General features: G+C 42.1%; 2 protein-coding genes across 3 annotated transcripts; both read right to left on the reverse strand.

Moving 5' to 3' along the window:
* Nucleotides 1-1402: 1402 nt before the first annotated feature.
* znf711 (zinc finger protein 711) lies at nucleotides 1403-10070 on the reverse strand. The gene is made up of 8 exons (XM_005921270.3): nucleotides 9604-10070; nucleotides 8475-8558; nucleotides 8279-8379; nucleotides 5373-6209; nucleotides 5139-5285; nucleotides 4863-5042; nucleotides 4434-4568; nucleotides 1403-4256 (listed from the first exon to the last, which is right to left on the reverse strand). The coding sequence occupies exons 3-8, from the start codon at nucleotides 8355-8357 to the stop codon at nucleotides 3076-3078; spliced, it is 2559 nt and encodes an 852-aa protein (XP_005921332.1). The 5' UTR covers nucleotides 8358-8379; nucleotides 8475-8558; nucleotides 9604-10070; the 3' UTR covers nucleotides 1403-3075.
* A 129-nt stretch (nucleotides 10071-10199) lies between these two features.
* Nucleotides 10200-20830, reverse strand: zgc:66447 (SLAIN motif-containing protein-like). 2 transcript variants are annotated; one of them, XM_005921267.3, is made up of 9 exons: nucleotides 20489-20830; nucleotides 19468-20130; nucleotides 16597-16733; nucleotides 14873-14992; nucleotides 13497-13637; nucleotides 13031-13357; nucleotides 12755-12898; nucleotides 11499-11796; nucleotides 10200-11232 (listed from the first exon to the last, which is right to left on the reverse strand). In XM_005921267.3, the coding sequence occupies exons 2-9, from the start codon at nucleotides 20124-20126 to the stop codon at nucleotides 11178-11180; spliced, it is 1881 nt and encodes a 626-aa protein (XP_005921329.1). In that variant the 5' UTR covers nucleotides 20127-20130; nucleotides 20489-20830; the 3' UTR covers nucleotides 10200-11177. The 2 variants fall into 2 exon arrangements, with proteins under 2 accessions (XP_005921329.1, XP_005921328.1); XM_005921266.3 differs by having other exon boundaries at nucleotides 19468-20135.
* Nucleotides 20831-25507: the final 4677 nt, after the last annotated feature.

Here is a 25507-nt window from a genome sequence, read left to right on the forward strand (position 1 = left end):
TGGAACAGGAGATTCACATTGACACGTGTCAGTATGGACCAAAATATTAGGGAATCCATGCCAAAAAGAATTAAAGCAACTCTAAATGTAAATTTAACCCAGTGCAAGGAATGTGTACATAATAAAGTGGCCAGTGACTGCATGTGGTGTTTGATCCACAGTGGAGGGGTTTTTCTTTTCATCAGTCCTGCTTTCAGGTAGCTCTGCAAGCAACTTGCAAACAATATACCCTTTTGGGAGCACCACAATGGGAAAAGCAACAATGTAATGACATTAATGGTGGGTGAATTCAATGTAGCTGTTTTAGGTTCAAGGCCTCGCTGTTGTGCACATAGGCTCACTCTTAAACCTTTTATTTCTATTATGACAAGAAAGCTTCTTTGAAAAATTAGACTATTACAGTCCGTCTAACTTTCAGGCACTTATAATAACAGTAAATTGCTGTAATAATAAAACTGCACTAGGACCATTAGTTTTGTTTTTTTATTTCAGCGCACAAAACCTGTTTTGTGACCCACACATGATGTAGATATAAGCAGACTGTTAGGCGACGAGTTCATAAAACAAGCTAAAATTCGCTTCTGTGGTTCTATCCTGCTGGGGAAGACTATTTCAGATTCACCTCATGTTTGAGGATTGTGCAACTGCGCTGGGTAGTTTTCCCCACACTGTTGTCTCAGCCTTGCACAAAGCCAACAAGGCTATGATCGCTCTTTGAAGCATCTCAGCTTGTACAGTATGTATCAGATCTACTTGCCAAGTTAAAGAGGCTCTTGAAGTTGCAGGATCCCGACGTAGTAGTTAAAAAAAACAACAACTAAATAAAGCAGCCTGGCCAAAGGGAGCTCAGGTTTCTCTTCAGCTTCTCTGTGCTGACACAAGTGGAAAAATATACATTCTGGGAGAGTGTGGTGCTGCTCTGCCTTCTCACAGTAAATCCTACATTTAAGCACAATTATGTGGGATGATGAGCTTGTGAAGCAGAGAAAGTTTGAATTCTCTTTAGCAATCAATCTCTAGACCTGAGTTGCTGAAGCTTACTCCATATTTCATCATCTATTAATGCCTGATGGTTGTACAATCACTGAAAATGCACTATGTACATGAAACTGATAAAGAGACAGCTACAACTACAGATAATCATTAGGTCCTATAAAGACATAGACTGATGCAAACTGGGTAAATAGCGAGTTATAACGCCAATCCTTCATGTACTCCTGGCAGTAAGTTGAGTATTAAAATCTTAATGAGAAACGAGGATGCAAGACGCAGACTAGGTGAAGCACTGACGTGGAAAATAAGGAAAAGCCTGACTGATTTACTGGTAATACAGTAGCTATGTGTAAATTTCCCTGTTAGCTTTTAACATTTCCTTCTTTTTAGACAGAAAGGACAAAAAGGGTAAAAAGATAATTGTTTATTTTGGTTCTTCCCCACCAGTAGTTTATCCACAATCAGACTGAAAGAAAATATAGACTAAGGTACACGAAATGCAGGGATTTTTTTTTAATATATACCACAATTAATTTCATGGAGACAGCATATGTGCATACTTTAAAGACTAATGCCAATATGATGAGCAATGACTTGAAGGAAATAATCCCGTGCTTGGGACTGGGTCGGGCTATTTGGGATTGTAGGGCTAGTGTCTGGGAAACTTGTTAGTGAGCACAAACAAAAACACAAAACCCAATCACTTATCCATAGAACAAAACAATAAGCGATTTCACCCACCACTTTCAATGACAATTCAGTTGTGATGCAGTAATGATCGCTGCTCATTAGAGATAACACTCAAAAACAATCTTTACCTTTACCCACTCACAAAGCTCTGTACGTGTTTAATATCTTGGGATATTTCTATCTATTTATCTATACATATCCCCAGATAATAAACTCTCATACATGTCATTAAAATACAAAAACAAAATTATTAAAGTGCTTTCTACTGACTCAAACACATAATCTCTGAGAGAATGGCATTGATACAGCATGTTTGAGAGTTAAAAATCACTTATTTTCTGATTAGCGGTGTGCATCAGTGCTTAAAGGATAAAGACTAACGGATGTAAGGCATGATTGCTATCAAATGGTTATCTGTGTCATAGGTAACATCACACGTACTTACAGTGGCATTCACACGCAACCACGTCACTGGTTATTATATGTGAAGCCAACCATCTGTCAATGTCATATATAATTATAATAATAATACACCAGTCAGAGATGTGTACACTAAAGGGATATTCTAACATACCAACTCCACCCTTCTGCTCCATGCTAGACTCTGCTGACCAGAGAGTAGCATTTCTGATTCAACTTGTAAGACGTATTTAACTGAAAATAGTCTATACTGTTTTATACACGATTCGTTTAATGGGGCTCCAAGAGTTCAGGGTTGAGAGGAAAATCCAAAATGATGTGAGTTTAACGGTTAAATTTAATGAAACATATTTTTCAAGATGCATTATGTCTCAACATCAGTGACGAACCTATTTTGAACTTGTGAATGGCTCTGTTCATTAAAGACCAGATAGCATTAGAAAAGAAAAAAACAAAAAAATGTCAGGGTAAAAGCTGGTTCATGAGGTCAAGATACTAGTTGGTACTATGGAGGCAAACTTCTCATGTAGTCGTTCCACATCGTCTGGAGAACTAGCATGACGTCCCCAAAACACCTCTTTTCTGTTTTACTAGACACAGTCATCATCTTGCAGCATTTCAGCTGAGTGGGTATAAAAATATAGACATTTGAAACCCTGAATATATGTTCATATGTGATTTTTTTCTGCCACCGAAGACAATTTACAACTGTCCCGCTCAGTGTACACACTGTCTTTTTTTTTGTTTTTTTTCCAGATTTAACCCCCATCCTAAGACGTGTTCTTGCATTTACTCCTGGGGGCAGGAGGTTTAGACCCAAAACGACACAGAACACAGAACAGCAATTATAATGTTGTTTTCTTCATCAACTGCCTGCATCCATTATTTCTTTGTTAATACACTAAAATTACCTCTGGGTGTGTGTGACACAGATTTACTCGGTAAAGAGGAGTGTGTTTGTGTGCAATGACATTACATCAACATGTCTTTGTGATGCCTGGCTATGTGCTGGCTCTTCTCTGAAGGCCTCCTAAAGCCCTTGGTGCAGTAGTCGCAGCGGTGGGGGTAGTCCTTGGTGTGGATAGAGATGACGTGGCGTTTGAAGCCAGAAGCGTCCGTACTGTTATACTCACAATACTGGCACTGATATACCTTTCTACCACTGTGCGTTTTCATGTGCTTCTTCAGCTCGGCGGGCTGCCGGAAGCCTCGCCGGCAGCGCTTGCACTTAAAGGGTAGGTCCTTCGTATGCAGGGATAGGATATGGCGACTCAGGGTGAAAGTGTCGGGTGCATTGAAGTTACAATGCCGGCACTGGTGCACTTTGTTGCCTTTGTGTGTTTCCGCGTGTTTCTTCAACTCTGAGGGCCTGTGAAAGCCTTTCTCGCACACGTCACACTGATGGGGGAAGTCCTTGGTGTGAACTGAAATAATGTGCCTCTTCAGGTCACTGGAGTTGGTGCTCTTGTGCTCACAGTGCGGGCACTGGTGGGTCTTGTGGCCCTGCACCATCTCTATGTGGCGCTGCAGTTCACGTGCATCAGCGTAAGCCTGGGGACAATGGCTGCACTTGAAAGGCAGATCTGCGCCATGCTTGCTCTTGATATGAGTCTTTAAGTTGGACTGGTCTGCACAGCGGAACTCACAGTGCGGGCAGTGGTAGGGCTTCTCGCCTGTGTGGGTGCGCATGTGTTTCTTCAGCTCCGATGGGTGACGGAAGCCTTTGGCGCACTCAACACACACATGTGCAAAGTTCTTACTGTGCACAGCCAGCAGGTGACGGTTGAGCAGGCCCTGTTCAGCTGTTTCATAATCGCAGTACTTGCAGTGATGCAGTTTGGGCTCCCGATCCTTGACAATGAGCTTGTCTGAGCCCAGTGGGCTAGACTCATGGTAGCGCCGCGCGTACTCTGTATACTCTGGAGATCGCTCATTGTTGTGGCTCAGGAGCTTATGACTCTCTAAGTGGTTGTGAAAGCTGATTTTCTTGTTGGTGGTAAAGTCGCAGTCTGTACACTGATACTTCTTCTTGAGCAGATGGTCCGGGTGGTTCTTCATATGGCATTTGAGGAATCCCCGCGAGCGAAACTTCTTTCCACAGATGTGGCAAGGGTAGACGGTCAAAGGCATCCCATCTGGTCCAATGATAACAGCTGGACAGAGAAGTTTGAAAAAAGAGAGAGTATGCAACATTGCAATCAACCATTATTATTCTAAGTTTTCCTCGAATGTGAATGATAAAATTATATACATTCAGACTTGGTGACAACACAGATAAAAATTATCAATTTAAGGTATGTATCAGTATCAATATGACATGCTGATCCTACCAGTCTGACACTGCCGTGTTTCGCCTTTCTTCTTCTTCTTCGATTTGGTTTTGAGAGCACGGTTTGCACCCAGTCCCTCACGGATTTGCAAAAATGGTGTAGCTGCTCCATTCTTCACTTGATCAATTGTATTACCTGCACAGACATTGCAACACATAACACCCCAATAACAACAGAATGGATGACCTTGCCTTATTTCTACTTTGATACTTTTCAAAACAAACTCTGACTGCTAAGTCGTCTTTTAAACACATTTGCCACACATACTGACCCCAAATCATCTTGCTGAGCATCTCATTTAAACAGTAATGCTGCAGCATAGCATCTTCCTCTTAATAATCTATTTCAGCAGTCATAGAACATGGTTTTATCTCAAACTACTAATTTAGGAAAAATTACCCATCTAACCCTTTCATATAAAGGGCATACCAATGTCTTCATCTTCATCATCATCGCTGTCATCCTCATCATCCTCTTCTTCCTTTGGATGGTTCTTGACTGCCATGTAGACCATTTTGTCACGGCCAACTCCCAGTCTGCCCGATGAAGCTGCTTCCAAATCAGGATGGCCGTTCTGGTAATCATCCTCTGTTATTACCTCTGTCCCACCTTGAAAAAAAACCAAACAAAAACACCAAAAACTCAATGAGCCATATGACTTTTAACACAAACATGGCTGGATGTACCGTACTGAAGATCATTTACCCAAATCATCATCTGCTTCAGCTTTAAAGATGTAGACTTTTATGACCTCAGAGCCATCCTCCTCTTTTGAGTCCTTGTCTTCCATTACTTCAGTGCTGATCTCAAGGGGAGTGTCCCCTATGTCCAACTTTTCTCCCACTTCATCCACTTTAAAAAAAACAAATACCAATGGTTATGCAAAAAATGTAACTTTATAAAAAAATGTTTGCCGTGTTATGTGCCAAGATATCTTACAGGAGATCATCAGGTAATCCTCGGAGCTACTCCTTGCATCATCATCCTCATCTGTCTGTAGGGGAACAGCCTCAGTTGGCAGCTGTTCGTGGATTATGGTCTCGGCATTGGCCTCGGTCACCATCAACCCTTCAGACACAAGCTGGTGGTCCAGTGTGTTGTCCTGGTGTTCAGACAGCAGCTCTGCCACAAACACCTGGTCTGGCATGTCGTCATGATGGTGGTTTGCGTCCTGTATGAGGTCTGAGGTCAGAACATGGTGGTGATGGGCGTCCAGGGCTTCCTCTATTGCAACTTCAGTCCCCAGGATATTTTCAGGCATGATTACACTGTGTTCTGAAGGCACCATGTCTTCAGTGCTCATTTCATGGGCCTCCACACCTTGAGACTGCAGACTTTCCACATCCACCTCCAGCCCTTCGACAACCTCAGCTTCTAGGCCCTCCACCTCCACTTCTTCTTCAAGGCCCTCAACAACATGAGCTTCCAGACCCTCCACATCAACCTCAGTTTCCAGGCTCTCCACCACTTGCGCCTCGAGGCCCTCCACTTCCACTTCTCCCTCTAGGCCCTCAACAACCTGAGCCTCTAACTCTACCACCTGTGTCTGTAGCCCTTCAACAACTTCTGCCTCCAAGCCTTCTACATCTGCATGTAAGCTCTCCACTACCTCCGTCTCCAGGCCTTGAACAACTTGAGTCTCCAGACCTTCCACCTCAAGTCCGTGCTCCAGGAGGATGCCCTCGTCTGTCATGACATCAGAAAGCAGCATACCCTCTGGCACCGACACCACAATGTGCTCCCCATCAATGTGAGCCAGACCCCCCATGCCTGCAACTGATGATATAAAGAGTTTTAAAAAAATCACAATTAAAGCTTGATATTAGTCAAATAATTGTGAAAGAGTGTCATTTTTTGTTAGTATACGATTAAAATTTGCTAATGACAATGTGAGGTCACTTTGACTTCCTTATTTAAATTAGCTTGACACTCAGGTTTCTTGCGCCTTTTGGGAAATTGGTCTCTAAATATTAGCGAAATGTAGGGCTGGGCCATCATATGTTCACGGTAATACCGGTATAATGTTGGGCAACGATAAGAAAATGAAATATCGCGATACAATATGGGTAAAACATGCATGCGCAGTAGAGCAGGGCGATATGACCAAAAATATTTATCACGATATACATTTGGAAATTTGCGATAACGATATAACTGACGATATAATTGACACTAGACAAAATACTTTACAACTCCACAACTTTATTAGTGCAAAAAAACCCATCAATATATTTTCATTTAAACAAGCAGCTTTTTTAAGTGCATTAAAGTTATATAAAATTTTAACAGTGCAAATGCTAATTCCTTGCTGACAGTTTAACCAAAAGGCATTTCCAGTGGAAATTGGCCGACATATCCTCAGCATAACCACGTATAATATCCACAAAACTTAAAAAGAGGTTATACGCACACAATACGGTAATATTATGTTGAAGCACAGTACATATCACTCTGCCAGGCTCCTGACTACGGTAGCTGTAATGCTCCGACAATCCATCAAGCGGTGCGGCTTCGTAGCTTAGCAAAGTCGCACTAAAACATTTGACAGATTTTCGAGCGCCATGTACCACATAAAATCGTTTCGAGGTCAGTAAACACAACCAGAATTCATACATAAGACACACGGGATTATAAGGGGCACTGTTGATTTTCAGAAAAATCAAAGGATTGATTTTAAGTGTGCGGTATTTTCCAAACAATACGGTAATAACGACGGCCCGCTAGCATGCTCTACCAAAAATAGTGCTTTGTTGTGTACCTGACGGATGAAAGCTAAATTCTGGTTTATCCGTTTCATTCAACGATTTGCTTTCGCCGCCATGCTTTTTCCGACGTGTGCGTATAAAAACAAAGGCACTGCGCATGCGTGGTTTACTCATATTCTATCGCGATATTTCATTTTTCTATTGTTGCCCAAAATTATACCAGTATTACCGTGAACGGTATGATATGGCCCAGCCCTAATGCGCAGTGCCTTTGTTTTCATAAGCACATGGCGGAAAAAGCATGGTGGCGACGGAGAATAAGAAGAGCAAAACCGGAGCGTTGAATGAAACGGATGAACCAGAATTGGTTTGTAAAAATGCTGCAATTTCAGTGGTGTGGAACTGGTTTAGCTTTCGTCTGTCAGATACACAACAAAGCACTATTTTTAGTAGAGCATGCGAGCGGGCCGTCGTTATTATCGTGTTTTTTGGAAAATACGGCACACTTAAAATCAATCCTTTGATTTTTCTGAAAATCGACAGTGCCCCTTATAATCCCGTGTGTCTTATGTATGAATTCTGGTTGTGTTTGCTGACCTCGAAACGATTTTATGTGGTACACAGGGCTCGAAAATCTGTCAAATGTTTCAGTGCGACTTTGCTAAGCTACGAAGCCGCACCGCTTGATGGATTGTTGGAGCATTAAGGCTATTGTACGCAGGCGCCTCGCGGAGTGATATGTACTGTGCTTCAACATAATATTACCATATTGTGTGCGTATAACCTCTTTTTAGGTTTTGTGGATATTATACATGGTTATGCTGAGGATATGTCGGCCAATTTCCACTGGAAATGCCTTTTGGTTAAACTGTCAGCGAGGAATTTGCATTTGCACTGTTAAAATTTTATATAACTTTAATGCACATAAAACAGCTGCTTGTTTAAGTGGAAATACATTGATGGGGTTTTTTTTGCACTAATAAAGTTGTGGAGTTGTAAAGTATTTTGTCTCGTGTCAATTATATCGTTATCGCAAATTTCCAAATGTATATCGTGATAAATATTTTTGGTCATATCGCCCTGCTCTAGCTAAATGCCAAATGCAACACGTGTATTAATTTCTCTTGCTAATTCGCCTACCAAAATCTTGCATGATCATAGCATGGGGCATCTTCAGCTCTTGAGTGTGCAGCTCTAACACCCCTCCTCCTTGATCCATGTCTTCACTCCGTAAAAACAGACTGAAAATTGCAGCACAGATTACATTAACCTTTACTTCATATACACTGCTAAAAATAAAACCGAAAGGGAAAGAAATGCAGTTAGTATTACATACCTTCACATTTGACGACAGAAAATCTTTACAATAAAACCAACAGGATATCTGATGTGCTTCCTTCCATCAAGATACTGAATTATTCTGACAAAGTAAAAGAAAATACAATTATCACATGAGCTTGGGATTATAACTGAACACCAGCTGTTCATTTTTTGCAGAAATGCACAAATATTTGGCGTTGGGTTCATAAGAAAAGCACTAGTCTCTATTGCAAAATCTACCTCCGTAAGCCATATATACAGAACACAAACTTATTTTTAAACCGTGGACAGTCGTTGTTGTTGACCACTGCCTCCCTCTGCTGCCAATTAGGGGTACTACATGCAGCTTCAACCTGAGGACAGATCGCTATATACACCTGGAGCTGGTTGAGCCTGATGGCCGGAGCGCAGCAGAGACAAAAGACTCAGTGTGCAGGGCGGGCGAGCTCGCATGCAGCGGTTCTGATAGCTTTTGGATAAGGACTCCTGCTTAATTTCGTGGGAGGAAATGCACTGTCGTCACATGACGATTTAAAATGAAGCAAATGTATTTACAGCGGTCTGTAGCGGTGTTGTGGTTGTTAGTTTTCACATATTTATCCTTTTGGGGTAAAAAAACAAAAACAAATGCAGTTCCGTTGCACTAATCGTTTCTCAAGTACTGTAGTGTTAAGTATCTACACAAAAAATCACATATGCTCCCGAGTTTATGGCCGCCACTGAAACTACCACAGTTATGCAATGGCTACCGCCCTCCACCCACCGGAGCTAACTAGCAAGGAAGCTAGGGCTGAGTCTCAAAGCGCCATTTTGTTTTAGCATAAAGGCTAATTCAAGGAGCGCGATAACCAGTCCAATACGTCGATGTAAGCAACGGTTACACATAACGTTATAATGCATATGTAGTCCCAAACGCATACAACAAACCACGATGACCAATGAGATCACTAGTTTTGCAATTCGCTCTGTTTTGTGCGGCGACTGCCGTCCGGTCAGCTAGCTAGCCTGCTAAGCTAGGTGGTGCAGCTTGTGCCGCATTATCTTCCATGTTGTTTTTCGAAAAGGCTGAAAGAGGCCCGCTACGTCCAACTGGGCCCATGCGTCTTATTCCACACTCGTTTTTGATCGACTCAGAATAATTTTACCTGATAACGTTATCTTCTGACTCTATCGGCGTTTCTCCCCCTTCTCGGATTTGTCTGTTATTTTTTTGGTTTATTTTTGACGGTAAGCTAAGTGCGGCCTGCAGTTTTGGATCCCCGGGCACTCTTTGCTAGGCCTCGGCCAATCAGCTTGCTTCCTGACAAGCAGAGGGAGGGCGGGGGGCAGACAATGCGTGGCCTCGTTTACCGCTGATCCCTTACTATTTGCGTCATGCATAAGAGAGCAGAGTTACATTAACGCAGTCATTCTCTTAATCGGGACATGTTTAAAGCGGGCTCAGAGGAGCGAAATTCAAACATTACTACAGTAACAAATAAAATAAACATTTATGTGCTTGTACTGTGTGCGCTCAGACTTCGCCTGCGAAGATGAGGCCTGTAGGCCATTTTGTCACAAGGGGTGGGTAGTAGTTGAGCACTCATTTGAGAAGTGGTTGGTCACGCACCCAGGAAATATCCGGGACATGGTAACGGTACTGCCGCTGCTATTGCTTGTGCTGCATAGTGTGACTAATTAGCCTTTCATACAGAACAGACCACGATTTAACATACATGGATTAAATATGACCAAAAGTGCATTTAGAGTTTCAGGGTAGACTTTATTAATCGTTTTCATAACAGCTCCTAATTATTCAGAGGCACTCTTCATGAGGGTGCATAGCTGACTAAGGCAGGAGGCCTTTTGTGCATAAACATTTGTTATTAGTGGGTTTCCCAACAACAGACACTAAAATTGAAATGTAGATATGCAGTAAAAATGCTTTGAAAACTCTTTAACAGTACCTTTACCAACTTAAAATTACTTTTGGAATTAAGGAATTACAGCTCTAATGCACCTTGGCACAACCCATGTTTTTTTTCCTTCTTTATGATAATTCGTAAGGGCAGTGTGGTTTGCAGGAGTTGTGTTGCCGTGTAAGCAAACAGCAAAACACAAATATAACACAAATCTAAAGATAATTTTCACTATGAACCACTCAAACATTCAGAAATCCAAAGATAATTGTAGGGAGACATGAAAGTTTTCTCATATTGCAGGTATAGAATGAAGAGAAGGCATTTGGGCTCAGGGAAAAAAACAAAACCAAGCATGCAATACTCAGCACCTTCATCTAGAGTAAGTCACAGATAATGAACAGACTGGCAAAAATCTTCATTTAAACTGTCTTCATATCAATTACATCAACAGAACAGTAATACACCCCTTAATATTCCAGCAGTTTCTCACAAATACCATAGAAAAATAAGTAAAGTTGACACAAGCATATCTTCTGGAAGCTCAGATTTGGTCCGTATTAACAAGTCGAGTGTGCACGTGTCTTCTTGTCTGCCTACACATCCTCTCTTTGTGTGGGTTGACAGTGTTTCATGCGAGGGAAAGAGATTAACTACAAATCCAGTGCAGCCCAGCGCTCCAGTCTGAAATGAGGGGGGGGGGGCCGAGGTTGTATGACACATTTGTGAACACAGTGACTGTTTTTCTTTGTATTTAGAGGCAACGGGGAGAAGTCGGGGTGATGTTTGCAGCAGTGAACATCCTTCATTGCCAGGAGACCTCAGTAGCAGCCATCTTTCCAGGACTCATCTGAGATTTTGGCCATGCCCAAAGACCTGTCAATAAAAGAGGAGCTTAGTCTCAATTCACAGAAGAAACCAAGTATCTATAGCATAATGGGAAATACTCATCATCATCTCACCATTCCTTAAATGTGCACTACTACACTGCACTGTTTTTAGTGCTTAGTTTGCACACAGACTGAAAGCATGAGCTGTGTGCAACCACGAGTAGTAGAACACTAACTGCAGTTCACTTTGCAGCTGAGGGATTTCCTGAAATTACACAGAGCTCTTTTAAGAGTGTTTTTTGGAGCACTCACCTCCTCTGAGGCTGTGAAAGTTTACTTCTAGTGGAGGCTGAAGACGCAGCCTGACCTCGTCCTACCCCAGGCCTCCCGGTTCCAACTGAAGCCCTGCCGGGTACGTAGCTTCCTCCATTAGCAGAACCTGGCGACTGGACCCTGCGGCTCCCTCCTGCCTGTTGTCCTTGGACAACAGGTAGGCCTCTGGAAGTCTGACGACCACCTGCCAAAGAGCCCACGGGAGTGACGGCTTTAACTGGAGTCCGCAGGGAGAGAGGAGACTGGCCACTGCTTCGCAGCCGACTGCAAACCATACCTTGAGTGACAGAACAAAATCTCAATCCAGATGACTTCGTTAAGACAATTTCAGTAAATAAAAGCTACTGTAAGGCCATTTGTTGTACACGGGAGTTGTAGACAAGCTTAGGGAAACAGTACTGAATTATCAGAGTAGTGGTGCAGTCATGTAGCAGGTGAGTGGAAAGGAAGTTACCTGGGGATGTCAGGGAAGAGGGTGAGGAAAGAATTGTGGAACTGCAAGTAGCTGTGACCAATAGTGTATACCCTTTTTCCATTAGTACCTGCTCGGATCGGCTTGACGCAAACCGTATTCCATTACAATTGAGTACCACCTAATGTGCATGGGGTCGTTATAGCAACATGGGCAAACATCCCGTGACATCACTTGTATGCGACACGAGCTCTACAACAAAGTAGCACCTCGAGGCGATGCTATACCTGCTGCTTAGTCTGTGGCTTTTCGTCAGACTCATGGACCACAGTGTCGCTTCTTTGTAGCGGTTTTCCTCGTTGACGGGTTTTGAAAAGGAAACTTCATGAAAAGTTTCCTTTTTATGATGTAGACCATCCCATGACTCATCAAGTGATGCCGCTGATTAGCCAATCGGTGACGTGCAATCTGCTGAGGTCACATTTGGATGTGACCTCGTAGATCGCTTGGAACCCCAGCCAAGTAGGTACTAAAAAAGTACCAAGTATCCAGTGAAAACCTATAGATGATGGCTTGCATGGTACTGTCAGAGTTAGACTGATAAATAATAGAATATATGAATTCCTAAATAAAAACAGGCCCTGTGCTGCAACATTGCTCATGATCTTCAAAGACATATATATTGGTCAAACTCTTCCTGTGATCATGCAGAGGTGAAGATCAGGTTAAATTGTAGGATTAAAGTGACACAAAGAGTTATCTCTAAGGAAATGTAGGACAAAGTATGTTAAGGAGTGGTGGGGACCAGGTGAGGAGGGGTTACCTGTGGAGGGGGAGTGAGTCAGGGGAGACATGCGGTTGCCAGAGCTCTGGAGGTTAGCCTCCATGCTGCGGCTGTTTCTGACTGCCTCCAGGGAACGTAGGCTGGTGCGGGGAGCCAGATTAGGCATGCTGTGCCTCAACTCCTCTGGAACCACACACACACACACACACACACACACTTAACTACAATCAAATGTATATTGTCACAACAGAAGAATCTCCATGGCTGTCCCTTATCTAGAGTAAAACTGCTTAAGTGTCACTGGTTATAGCCTACCCTCACTCTTTGCAAATTTAAGCAGCTCTGCACTGGGGCCCTGGAGAGACCGCCTGGGTCCTTTTGTGCGTGGGGCCCTGAGATGGCTGCTGTATTCCTGACCATGGTTAGAAGTCGAGGGAGAGAGGCACCGTGGTGAGCCTAATGGCGAAGGGGTGAAACGATGCCGTCGCTGGGGCATGGAGAAGTCATCCTCTTCATCTTCCAGGCTGTAAGTGTCAAACTCCTGGTCGCTGTACGTACCGCCCCGGCGCAAGGACTGCAGAGACGCTGTGGAGCTGCGGCGCGATGCAGATGCTGAGCTAGAAGCACAATCCTGCCTCAGACCTGGAGCCGGAAATACCAGGTCAAAATGAAACAACTTAAAAGTCAAGCAAAACTCAGTTTTGCAGATGAGACTCTGACGTCTATAAATGCAAATAATCAGCTGATGCCACTCAAAATGCTATAACCTTTCTACACTCACTCTCTTCCTGTAAACGAGCCATGATCTGGACGTCTGTGAGATCCTGCAGCTTGTATCCCATTGAGATGGAGTCATCTGATGTGCTGAGCTCGCTGTCTATGGAGGACTGGGAACTCAGGGCTGAGGGCATGCTTGTGGCGCCTTTAAACAAAGCAGAATACCTGTTAGAGTAAGCTGAATTACACCGATATAGACAGAATATAGACAGAATACTGACCACAGCCAAAACCTACTACTTCCTTATGACTCACTAATACAGCACAATATTTAAATTCTTATGCATACTGATAGTGGCAACTTTAAACATGACATTAGCTGATCAGCATAAAATCAGGCTGATAAAAATGGAGCTATGTGAGGTATAACTCAACAGACCCAGGCTAATGCATGCAGTACTACCTTTCATCAAGATCCCAAAGTAAATATGCAATTTATCTAAGTGGACCCACAATTTTAGAATTAACAGTCTGACATTAGTTTGTCTCCCCACAGCCTGTTCTACAGCACTGGTCTATAAAGCCCAGTCTGCTGATGATGCCCTGGGAAGCTGTAGCCCTGGGAAGCTGTAGCCCTGGGAAGCTGTAGCCAAAGTTCAGCCTGACACATGCCTGATGAATGCGAGGCGACATCACCCAGCAGCATTTGGTTATGTAAAAAGTCTGGCATTAGATAGAATCACCACACATACTCCAAGCACTTTCAAGTTCACGCAAAGATTTGTTATTAAAGGAGTTTCCACAGCAACACTGACATTGCTGGGCTGAAAAAACTGAGAAATGAAGTGCAAAGCAACTATTACAACTGCAATCACATGTTCAAGGAACAAAATTATGCATACCATACATATTACATATGTTAACACTGTCATTGTGTGTCTGTGTGTGTGTGTGCCCCATCCGGGAGCACAAAAAACATACACTTTACATAATTACTAACCATATTCCAAAGGACACCAGTGTTATCTGCAGGGCACACCTTAGTTTTAGCTTATTTGAGGCTCAGATCAACTTGATTTAATTTAATAAGAGAAGTTAATATACTTAAGATAAGGAATTAATACCATTAAATAACCAAAGTGACTGCTGCACACAAATGTAGTGTGGACAAATGCCCATCGACTCTTTCTGACCGTATTTGCAAATTTTATCCATAACAGTTATTAAATGAAATAAACATTTACAGAAACCTTTGAAGAATGGTTTGCAGCGATGTAAAGTATATGTAAAATAGCTCAAACATGCAAAAATGCTAAAGCAGTCCTTAAAATTAACCAGTCAGACCACTGTGAGACCCACATCCTTACAGTAACTGATGTTATTCTCACTGTTGTGTTGTAGGGAAAATGAGAAGCGCTGTGTGTTAATGTCATGCCATACCTGAACTGCCACAGGTTAGTAGGGATTTGTTAGTTGATTTGTGGTACCCAGGAGAGATCAGGCCTGAGCCCGCCGAGCCCGCCTCTGATGGACTGCTGTACATGTTCCTCCATCGAGATGCTGCGGGCGACAGGACAGGAGATATCACATGTTCTCAGGAAGGAAAATACACCAGTACTTATTGTATACACAATGTGACACTATCAAGTTACTTGTAAAATGTCCTCAGAAAAAGCTCTCACAATAGTTAAAATTTCTCAATTAAACTCTTGTTTTGTTTGTTTGTTTGTTTGTTTTTTCTTAAAAACTTGATTCATGCACCTCGCATGCTAAATGACTTGTTCTGAAGCTTGAATGATCCAGGTGGATACGTGGCCTGGTGCTGGCATTTAAAAACACGAGCTGTTCCGGGAGGAAGGTAATCCAATCCCACCCATGACTTCATGTAGTCATTCAGCCTTGGTGTGAATAGCTTTGCTGTTCAGGTTTTGCAGCATGTAAGATGAGGGAGCTGCTCGCAGGTTTAATAATGAATGGGGTGTTTCGGATCAGATGCAAACTTCTATCCACACTGAAAGGCGTAGTAAGATTCACGGCAAGTGTTTAGGCTTTGTTATACAGCTCTGTGCACAGCAGGGGTAAGCAGTAAGTAAAGTTGGGGTGCTAAATGTGTTGAATGACATGCCTGAACCTTGGTTTAGACCTAGAATTTCTAATGCTTAATTTATTCTACCACCGTTCACAGTTGTGTCCGTCTGCTTTGGTATTTGCCTACACACTGTTCTCGTGTAGTCTACCAAAACCCCAAATGCACATTGCTCGACGTGGATGACGGTCAAACGTCAATTGGTTAACAAGTGAGCCAGAACATGATAGTGAAGTTCACCAGGAATGGGAGAAGTGTGGAGAAAAGAGTAAGAAAAGTACAGACAGTGACTGCAGTGAAACTCTTTCACTTCAGCTGTCTGCATGTTAAAACTTTGCTCTTCTCCATAGATGGCTGGTGAACTAACAACAGCATAAGCAAGTATTGCCCACGGACCGGTTGTACCACATATTATTGACACAGCACCCATCTACCAAACTGCAGGTAGATTGGCAGGCCGAAGCTGCCTACGTGCTGCTGAACCATAATCTAACCATACGGCAGGGATACAAATCAAAGACCATCAGATACTAATTTTATTGAATAGGCAAAGCTCTTTTGCTTAAAGTGTTCAACAGCGTGAAAGATTGGTAATCTAAGCACTGGTACCTGAGGGTGAATAGAGCGCTGCAGAATAATGAAAGACCTTCTGTGGTTAGCAGAGGCTTTAGACATTTTCACATTTTGTTCTAAACATAAATATGTGAATAAATATCCCACTCCTAAATTTTCAAGCCTTTGTCCAGAACAAGATGCCTGCTCACAAATGGCTAACTAAGACTACAGAAATTGTGGAAGACATTAAAAGTAATCCCACTGAACACAGTTCAGCACTGGTGATGGTAAAGTGGTTGTTGTTGTTGTTTTTTATAGCCTAACATTAGTGTTTTACTTTTGGTGACTGCGTTCCCACAGGCTCTATTTTCTGCACAACACTTTAAGCCGTGGAAAAAGGGAGAAGCTAACTTCCGGATCGGCCCTACAAAAATGCATCATCCATGCAGCACTCTTAAGAAAAAACAAAACAAAAAACAAAGTAGACTTTCTTCAGTTATAGTAAACTATCCTAATTGCATACTCTGGTCCAACCGACTGATCAGAGTCCGGCAAGCCATCTCGGTCTCGGGGCTGCGATGGTCAAGGACCTGCCGACACCACTTCAGTGGAGAGTCTGGCCCTGGATCTGCTACCTGCTTTTTAGGAGACACATATAACCTGTAGAGAAGCAGCACACAAGAGAAAAACATATCACTAAATGTGGGAAATGAAGAGTAGTGAGAATAAAGAAGTCAGTCTAATCCTTCTTATACTGATCATGCTTTCATGCTGCAGTATTTGCCAGGATTTGAGAAGCAGAACATTTAAATAGGAGCAAGCTGGAGATTAGTGTGAACTGCTGCTGTGTGAGCTATGCAAGGTAAGAGTGGATGTGAAAGCCATGTAAAACAGAATGGTTTTTTTCTCCTCAGATTGCACATGATATGCTAACGCCCAGCCACCCAGTGTTTTCCCCAACAGAAGGACAGTATCCTGCAGCAAAGATCCCACATCAAACAACTAGGCTGTTACTGTGTTTGACTTCAATGATGTAATCAAAGCAAACAGTGAGTGGGAAATCATCTTAAGCAGGTACTTGTGAACATCTTTATCACAGCTTAAGCCGGAACCAACCTTGAATTTACATTTGCCTCATTTCCTTTTGGTTAAATGCAAAATTCACATCCAAAGACGCCTAAAACATGGAGTCAAACTCAGATTAGCAGCTGAGCACAGATGTGGATGGAACGGTTTTGTGGCTTTTAGTCCCGCTATCATTTTGAGCTACATTCTACAGCATGAAAAACACATGAGAAATATCCACTAAGGACAAAAGTGTCAGCCAAAAATGAGTTTTATGCAGCTGCAGTGTCAGACGCTTCCTCCGCAATGTGTCCAACGTTGCCTTAGTGAGAGCAAACAGCCATTTAGTCACCACAAGCTTTGAAGTGGCTGATCACATGGGCTGATGCTTTGAGTCGGATACACAAAAGGGCCCAAACTGACTGGTTCTGGACCAATCAGCTACAAATCATCTTCCCATTTGGGCAAACACAAAAGGACCCCATTTCCCACTGGAATGAGCGACAATGCAGGAAGCAATATTCAGGTCACACGTCCTGCACAGAGAGCACGGCTTCTCTGCGCAGGGAGAGGAGGGGAGGGTGGTTCTTAGTAGAAGCACAAACCCGCTGTTTGATGCAGAACAATGTTGTTTGCTTTGATCCATTCACAGTGCGGTTTTGCTCACAGTGTTGCTATTGCCATTTATGCAGGACACTGCCAACAGCTGCCGTAACACAATGTTGGCACTGAGGAGTCTCTTACACTTTTAAACCAATCCTGTAATAACTGTAAATAAACCCCAAAGTGATATTATAACAAAAACATATTCAGCTGTGTCATATTTATGCTTTCACAGTCGAGAGCAGCAATAGCCTTTGTCACTGCTCCACTGTGTCAGCGTGACAAGTGCAAGTTAGGAGCACTAAAGCCAAGCCCCCTGAGTTTTATGAGTCTGAACTAGTTTTTTTTAAAACAAGTAAACAAACATGCCAGAAAGAAATTACCCAACTTGGTGAGTTCAAATGTTGTCCCAAGAATATGGTTTTCTTTTACTAATCTTTTCACAAAGTAATGGTTCAAAACAATAAATATAAAAGTACTGCAGTAGCTGCCTTCTGTTTTGGCCCCCTGTTCTGGTGTGATTACACAGGGTGGAAGGGGGGGGGGGGGCTCAAATCACATGCTGTGCAATCCCAACCAAAGTAGTTCAGCCACGCGGACCCACTCAGCCCGGAGCAGATCAGATTATGCTGCTGTTTAGGATTACTTAATGTTTTGGCTATGATAACCCCACAAAGCACATATGGTATGGCTAATTATGTAAAACTGAAAATAAGTCATGAGTGGTCTGGCTGTTAAATCCCCAGATCCTCAGTTGCTAAAGTGAACACAATATGCTACCTGTTTAGGACAATACTGTGAGACAGAATGAACACTCATGTCTAGACTGATCTCCTGCACAGCCCCATATTAATGTTATTTTTAGGTAATTGCTACCAGCCAATTAAACAAAACAAGTAAAGGTCACACTGGTTCAAAACAGATCAGGCTTTAAAAAGGCTGAATATTAATTACATCCAGATATATCCTTTTTATTCTGACTGGGTTAAGTCAAATTAGTGGTCTCTTTTTTAATAAACAGGATAGTCTTTCACCTGATACAAGACCTTTTTTTATTTATGCTTGAGTCAGACAGCTAGAACTAAAAAAAGAACATCCTTTGTGTTTGACTAAGCTGTCAAACAGGTAGCAGACATGTCACTCGAGTCTGAGGACTCAAGGTTAAATCTGAGACAGAAGAAACAACTCCCCACTGACTCTGCTTTCTTTTACTTTCTCCTAATTGCGCTTGAATATTTTATGCCTTGTCGAAATGCTAAGAATCTGTATACTTTCTCTCCTGCTTACAAAAAGATAATCGGAGTAGGTGTCGACTTGAGCTTTTAAATACACTTTGTTTGTGTGGGATAAGAAATAACCACAGTTTCTGCATCAACTCAGAATCGAGTCTAATTTTAAACCCAAACAGCCTCATGCTACACAGTCACTGCCCTGTGGGGGAGTATCACACTGAAGAATTCAGAGGTTAAAATGAAAAGGCACAAATGACTCATGTGGCTAAAGGGGCTCCTCTACCTATAGACTGAAACTTTAAATGTGACTTCAGAGCGCAGCTTCCCCTGGAGGTAACTCTTCGCAGCTGCTGCTGTACGAACATCACTTTTTATCCCCATCTCTGCTGCACATGTTTAGCCACACAGTTAAAGCCACAAATAGATGCCGGCTGTACCCAAACAAGTGGGATCAAAGCACACCCAGAGAAAGCATTGCCGATAATGAGACGTACCAGCTCTCCTCGTCCTCTATGTCTGCACACTCATCATCCAAATCTAGGACATCCACTTCATCCAGTGCAGTTTGGTCCACCCCTGAGTCGCTCTCTGCAAGTGTCTCTGACTCATAACTTTCCTGAGACGGGCTCTCCGGCGTCTGGCTCTGGCCCTGAGACTGTGCTGCTCCGTTGCTGCTGGTCAACTTTAGGAAGCCGCCACACAGACCCCGATCCTCCTCTTCCTCATCATCCTCTTCCTCCAGCCTGCTAGCCACAGGCAAGGGGGACATCTCCTCTCCACTGCTGCTGTCCTGAGGAGGTGACAGCATCAAGTCCCTGCTGTCCAGCTGGCTGCTGCTGTGCTCCAATCTGAGGTGGGAGTTTGTCACCTCTTCACAAGCCAGCCTCTCGTTGATGTTGACAGTAGCTGTGAGGTTACTGTTTGCTCCTCTGTGGATGACGGTCTTGCTTCCCCTGTTGCGCAGGGTCTCATTCTGGACCTCCAACCTGCGCACAAGCTCCTGCAGCTTTCGGACCTCCTCCAGCTCCACCCCTGCCAGGTCTTGACCTCCCTCTTCTGCCACCTCGCACCCCGGCTCGGAGTTTTCCGTGAGGCCAGTCGGACTACCATTGTCAGGCTGAGGCACCACGCTGGCACTGTCCGGGACCACCATACTGCTGCTCTGATAGGAGAAACATTCAGTTAACATTGTACCAATAAAAACTCTAAATGACTACAGCCATTAAGCTAGGACCTGGTGGCTCCTGAGCAACACAACAGCAGTTCAATAGCGTAAAAGTGACCCAAACACATATGTTAGCGTTCTCTGACTACTTCACAAAGGTTTCAGTACTCGGAAGCACGCTAGTTCCCTGACGCTTCTCACTTTATTTATGTGTACATGTATGTATACACTACGAGTGCATCCCTACAACTGCGGCTCCGTCACACCTCTTATATCTCTTCAAACGTTAACATTTGAACTCCCTTGGTTACTGTTAGCCAGCTAGCACGCTATCAACAAAACAAACGTACCGGTGACTGAGCCGTGTTGTCCCCTGCGAGCAGATGACTGAGCTTGCCCGCCACTCACAGCTCAAAATCCCCCGTGGACCAGCTCGAGCGCATGAATGAAGAAGCTAATTACATCCAGGTGAAACGCTCTACTGCGTGATTATAGTGATTGTCGAGACGGTGCAATAACCCTCTGGAGTTATCTTACTGAGCGGCGAGCTAGTCCATGGTCTCTTACTGCTAGTGCATCACCGCTAGCGTTTACCACATCGCTCCCGCTAACTAGCTTGATTGTGGACTTTAGTTAGCTCAGTGAGGAGACCTGCAGCAGCGCTCGCTCCTCCTTCTACTGGTTTTCCTGTTGTTTTAAGCGCCTCCCCGAGGCAGGACATGGTACTGCAACAACCTCATATTATTATATATTGTAACCACTGGGTGTCACTGTTTACACAATGCTGCATTCAATAACCGTACATAAACGTCTGTTATGCAGTCTATGGGTGCCTTACAGCACGTTATACCAAGAAAGAAAGCATAAAGTGAATAACTGTCGACTCCCACTGCTGTTGTTATCGAATATTTTATCTACGTAGACAAAAATACAGTTTAAGGATAGAAACAGAAAATGGAGCAATACATGTTTTAATTAAGAAAAGCATGCACAAGTATAATGTACTCATAAAAAATTTAAACCTTTAATTTTTTAAGTTCTACTTAAACTATATGATCTATGTAGTATACACCTCTTATCAGTCCCTTATTTTCGGCTGAATAATTCCAGTATCTTTGTATTTCGCACCATAGTGATGGGATTTCTGGCTCTTTTTAGAGAACCGGCTCTTTCGGCTCGACTCACTAAAAAGGGTCGGTTCTTTCGTCTCCGAACCGGCTCTTCAGGTTGTTTTGTTGCTTTAATTAATTTACTATTAACAATAATATAAAATTATGCACAAAAGGAATTATTAATGTAAAAAAAGTGGTTTTATTTATATATGTTTATATATAAATATATACAGTGGCCTCTAGAGACAAAACACTTACAAACTCCAGAAAGCACATACAAACTCCAAAACACATTTCTAGCGTTAACTGAACTTCCAAAACAGAGCTACCTAGATCACTTAAATTAAACAATTGAAAGCATATGTGTATTGTTTGTGTATTTATACACAAGCACTCATATATATTCAAATAATTAAAAAAAAAAAAAGTTCATTTACCTGTTACTACCACACACCAAATCCGGTCGTTGGTACTTGCTGGCTTGTGTAGCCACCAGGTAACAAAAGCTCAACACTGCGCCTAGCATTCTGGAGCACTTCTGTTGTCTTTTGTACGTGTTTTGAAGTTTGTACGTGCTGCTTTGTCTGTAGGGGCCACCGTAAATATACTTTTATTTATTCACTCCACATAAAATGTAATAAATAAATCATATAATACAAAAACCAACTATTCACATTTCAACTTTTAACTATTTAAATTTTCAGCTTTTTCCTTTTAAACAAATTTAAAATGAAACAACACAAAACACTGCAAACCACAACACAATTAAATATAAATTAAAAAATGAAAACAAAAAGAAGATGCACATTCTCTGTCATATAGGCCTGCATGAATAAACCTTCTGAATCCTTTATCATCTGCAACTGAAAATAGTTGTGGATGATTACTATAGGCTACCTTTCTAATGTGACGTTGTTGTCCCTGGCTCTCTTTCTCCGTCTTTCCCTCCTGCTCTGTTTCTGTGCTACTGCGAGTGTAACTACCGCCCCTCCCCCCTCTGACCAGCACAAAGCACAAGGCTCGCATATGGAGTGAAGCGGAAAAAAAAGTGCGAGAGAGAGGGTGAGAGAAGGAAAAAAAAAAACCCCCACGGCTCGTAATAAGGAGCCGGCTTGCGTCGTTCATGTCAAAGATCCGGCTCTAAGAGCCAATTCGTCACTATTACACATAGAAGTCTGTTAAATTCAGAGCAATGAAAAATCAGAGGTCAATTTCTTGTATGTGTGCACATATTTGGACCATAAAGATTCAGATTTTGGTATGAGCCTTTTTAGCTGTTAAAAAGTACACTCTTATAGCACCAGAATGATCAAATGTCTTTTAAAAGATATCAGAAATCCTGTGTTCTGGATCTCATCTGCTGATGAGAACTTTTTACATTTATATATCTTAGACTGACTTTTCCTTATCTGCTTATACAAGTCCTATGATAATTCTGCACATGTTCTAGACTGTTTTGTTGTAGTCCTAAGTTTCTTATCAAAGACAGATCCTGACAGATCTCGGAAAGAGAAAACGTGCATACCATCATCCCTCTCAAAAGAAGCCTAATTTATTATTCATGATATTGAACAGGTTTCATTACAACACAATGGAACATGTAAATCTGCACGACCTTTAACAAGTATGGTAAAAGCATTTTGAACAAAGTTAGACAGTGTAAAGTGTGTCTTTGCTCTCAAGCATTTGTGCACCACTATATGAACATGTCCCAGCAGGCTTGCTGCGGAAAAACACAGACTGCACTATCTTAAGCAATCCACACACACAGGAGCCTGATGGAAAACATGCCCAGTCGATGAGCTGCGAGATAAATTTGTGCTTTCCAAAACATTTTAAAGGCAGAATGCAAATAATCTAATTTTAGTATCCTGACTTTACATGCATAGAGACAGTGTAAATGATGCCCTGCACATGTATCGAAACTAAACTCTAAAGTCAACTAAAAATCCTTGTTGGCAATCTGCAGTGTGCCCACGCCTACAGCTTGTTCACTCCCGTTTTTTCTGCAGGCTTAAACCTGTTGTATATCTAGATGAGGTATCTGGAATGAAATGTTTGCTACCCCAAAGAATATGAAAGCTGAATATGAATGTTAATAATTAATTTTCTTAGTCCTAGTCACTCCAATAGCAAGAGGTTGTCCAAGAATACTTTGGTACCAGTATTGGCAGTGAAATTTATCTGTGTCTTTCACTGCCTTAAACCCTCATTTTCTTTATTATGCATGCTGAAAAAATAAAATAAAATCCTAAAATGAACCTCAGGCTTTATTGCATATTGAAAAATTAACAGCAACATTGCATGTAACTGTAAGTGCTGACGAGAAAGGAAAGAGTAGATAATAACTGAGCACTCGTGTCCGAGTGAGCTTTTAAGCATCAGGTGTCGATATCTGTTTATACAGCCATTTAAATGATATGTAGGTTTGCTTTTATGCATTATAAATTTTTAATTTTCAACTAATGTTTCATGCTTGTTTGTATCTTTTCTCTGATGCTTTTAAATTCCAGTTTCTTTCCAAAGTTTTTATTTAAACGAGCCCATCATATGCATTTGCTTTCCTCAAATACTTTAACTGGTGAATGTGAAAATCAGTCTATAAAGTTTTTTTTTTTTTTTTTTAAATGAAGATGCCAAGTTGCTCAAATAAGTTTCATTGGTTTCATTTTTTAAACAAAGTAACTCAAACTTTTTGAACATTTTTTTATTAAAAACAATATCATCTTTTATGTCCTTTTTCATAAAACATCCTGAATGGCACCATTTACAGGCATACATATGGTATAGTAATATAACATGATTGATGAATTTCCAATGTTGAAATTATGATTTCCCCCCCTCCCTTTTTTTGCTCAAGTCTACACCCTGTATAATGTTTATCATGCCCTGTTCAACCCTTTTCTACACTGCATTGCAAAACAATAAAATGCATCCATTGCCTTAATTTAGTCACAGAGATCTTTCCCCATAGCGTCAACCCAAACACCATTTCAAAGCAAAGACAGCGTGGCACAGAAAACTGAGGCAGAGGTGGGGATGGTTGGGCTTGGAAGACGAGCAGGTAGCTGGGGGGGGGTCGACTGAAGGAGAGGAATCATGGCTCTCTTCAGTTTCCTTGCTGCATGGCTTTCTTCTCCGCTTCAATTTCTGTGAGGAAGAAAAAACAAAAATTTTAAATATTACCAACCATAACCCACTTGCTGTATTTTGCACAGAGGGCTAGTGAAGCTCCCACTGAGTATATTAACCCAACTCAAGGAATGTTTGTTTACTAGTCAATTCACTGCAATTCTTCATGCACAAAGAGACATTCTGTCTGTACTGCATTACGGCAGTTATCCTGCTGCTGTCCAGTTAACACCCTTTGAGTCATCCACTCATTTCTATAGATGGCGTGGTATCTGAATAGATTATCTTCATAGCCACTTTCTGTTTGTTGCAATAGGCGTGACAGAAATGAATGAATAACATTTTCATATCACTTCCACATTTTCCACTTTCAACTGTGAATGCATCGCGTCACATTAACAGATAAATGAGCACAACATTATGACACGAGTGCTCACATACCTCTGAGCTGCTCCAAACTTTCATTTGCCACAGACAGAGCTAAAAATGGGGCCTTGTAGCTCTACTTTACAGCCAGAAGTACAAACCACTTCTCTGGATGAAGATGATCGTCTGTGCCTAAAGTCCAATTTGTCCTAATGAAGCAATGAGAAACGTTGCTGTCTGGATGGCAGCACTGCATATCACATATCTAAAAAAGGCTTTAGAACTCATAAAGAGGACAGCATGCACTGACAGTGCCACCTGCTTCTGAGCCTCTTCTCTCATATAGTAGCCACAGCTGTGTTCAGATTAAGAAAGATTGAGTTAGACAGCAGGGAGCTTCACAGCCTCAGAGGGGAAGGATGGGCATTTTGACACACTTTCATTCTCCTCTTCCTGCTGCTGCATGTCACACCAGAGATGAACACTGCTTTTTAAAAAAATAAATAAATAAAATAAAATTTAAATAAAATTTAAAAACAAAAAAAAACACCATTGTGCAGTTTATGATTGGGGTTTCTGTTTATTTGCTCTAAAATTTGTATTCTTCCACTCTTAGTGGTAGATGGCAGGTTAGAGTTTCAAGAGTGGGAATATGCATGCGTTTCTTCCTTACAGGTTGGTGCTAAGTACAAGGTCTCAGGTAGTTGGGTGTGGTCCTTGTTTTGCAATATTTGCAGTTACCTTTATTTAAAAAAAAAA

The sequence above is a fragment of the Haplochromis burtoni genome, unplaced genomic scaffold (assembly GCF_018398535.1).
Source record: "Haplochromis burtoni strain Fernald_Lab_line unplaced genomic scaffold, NCSU_Asbu1 Contig_10, whole genome shotgun sequence".
Taxonomy (NCBI): Eukaryota; Metazoa; Chordata; class Actinopteri; order Cichliformes; family Cichlidae; genus Haplochromis; species Haplochromis burtoni.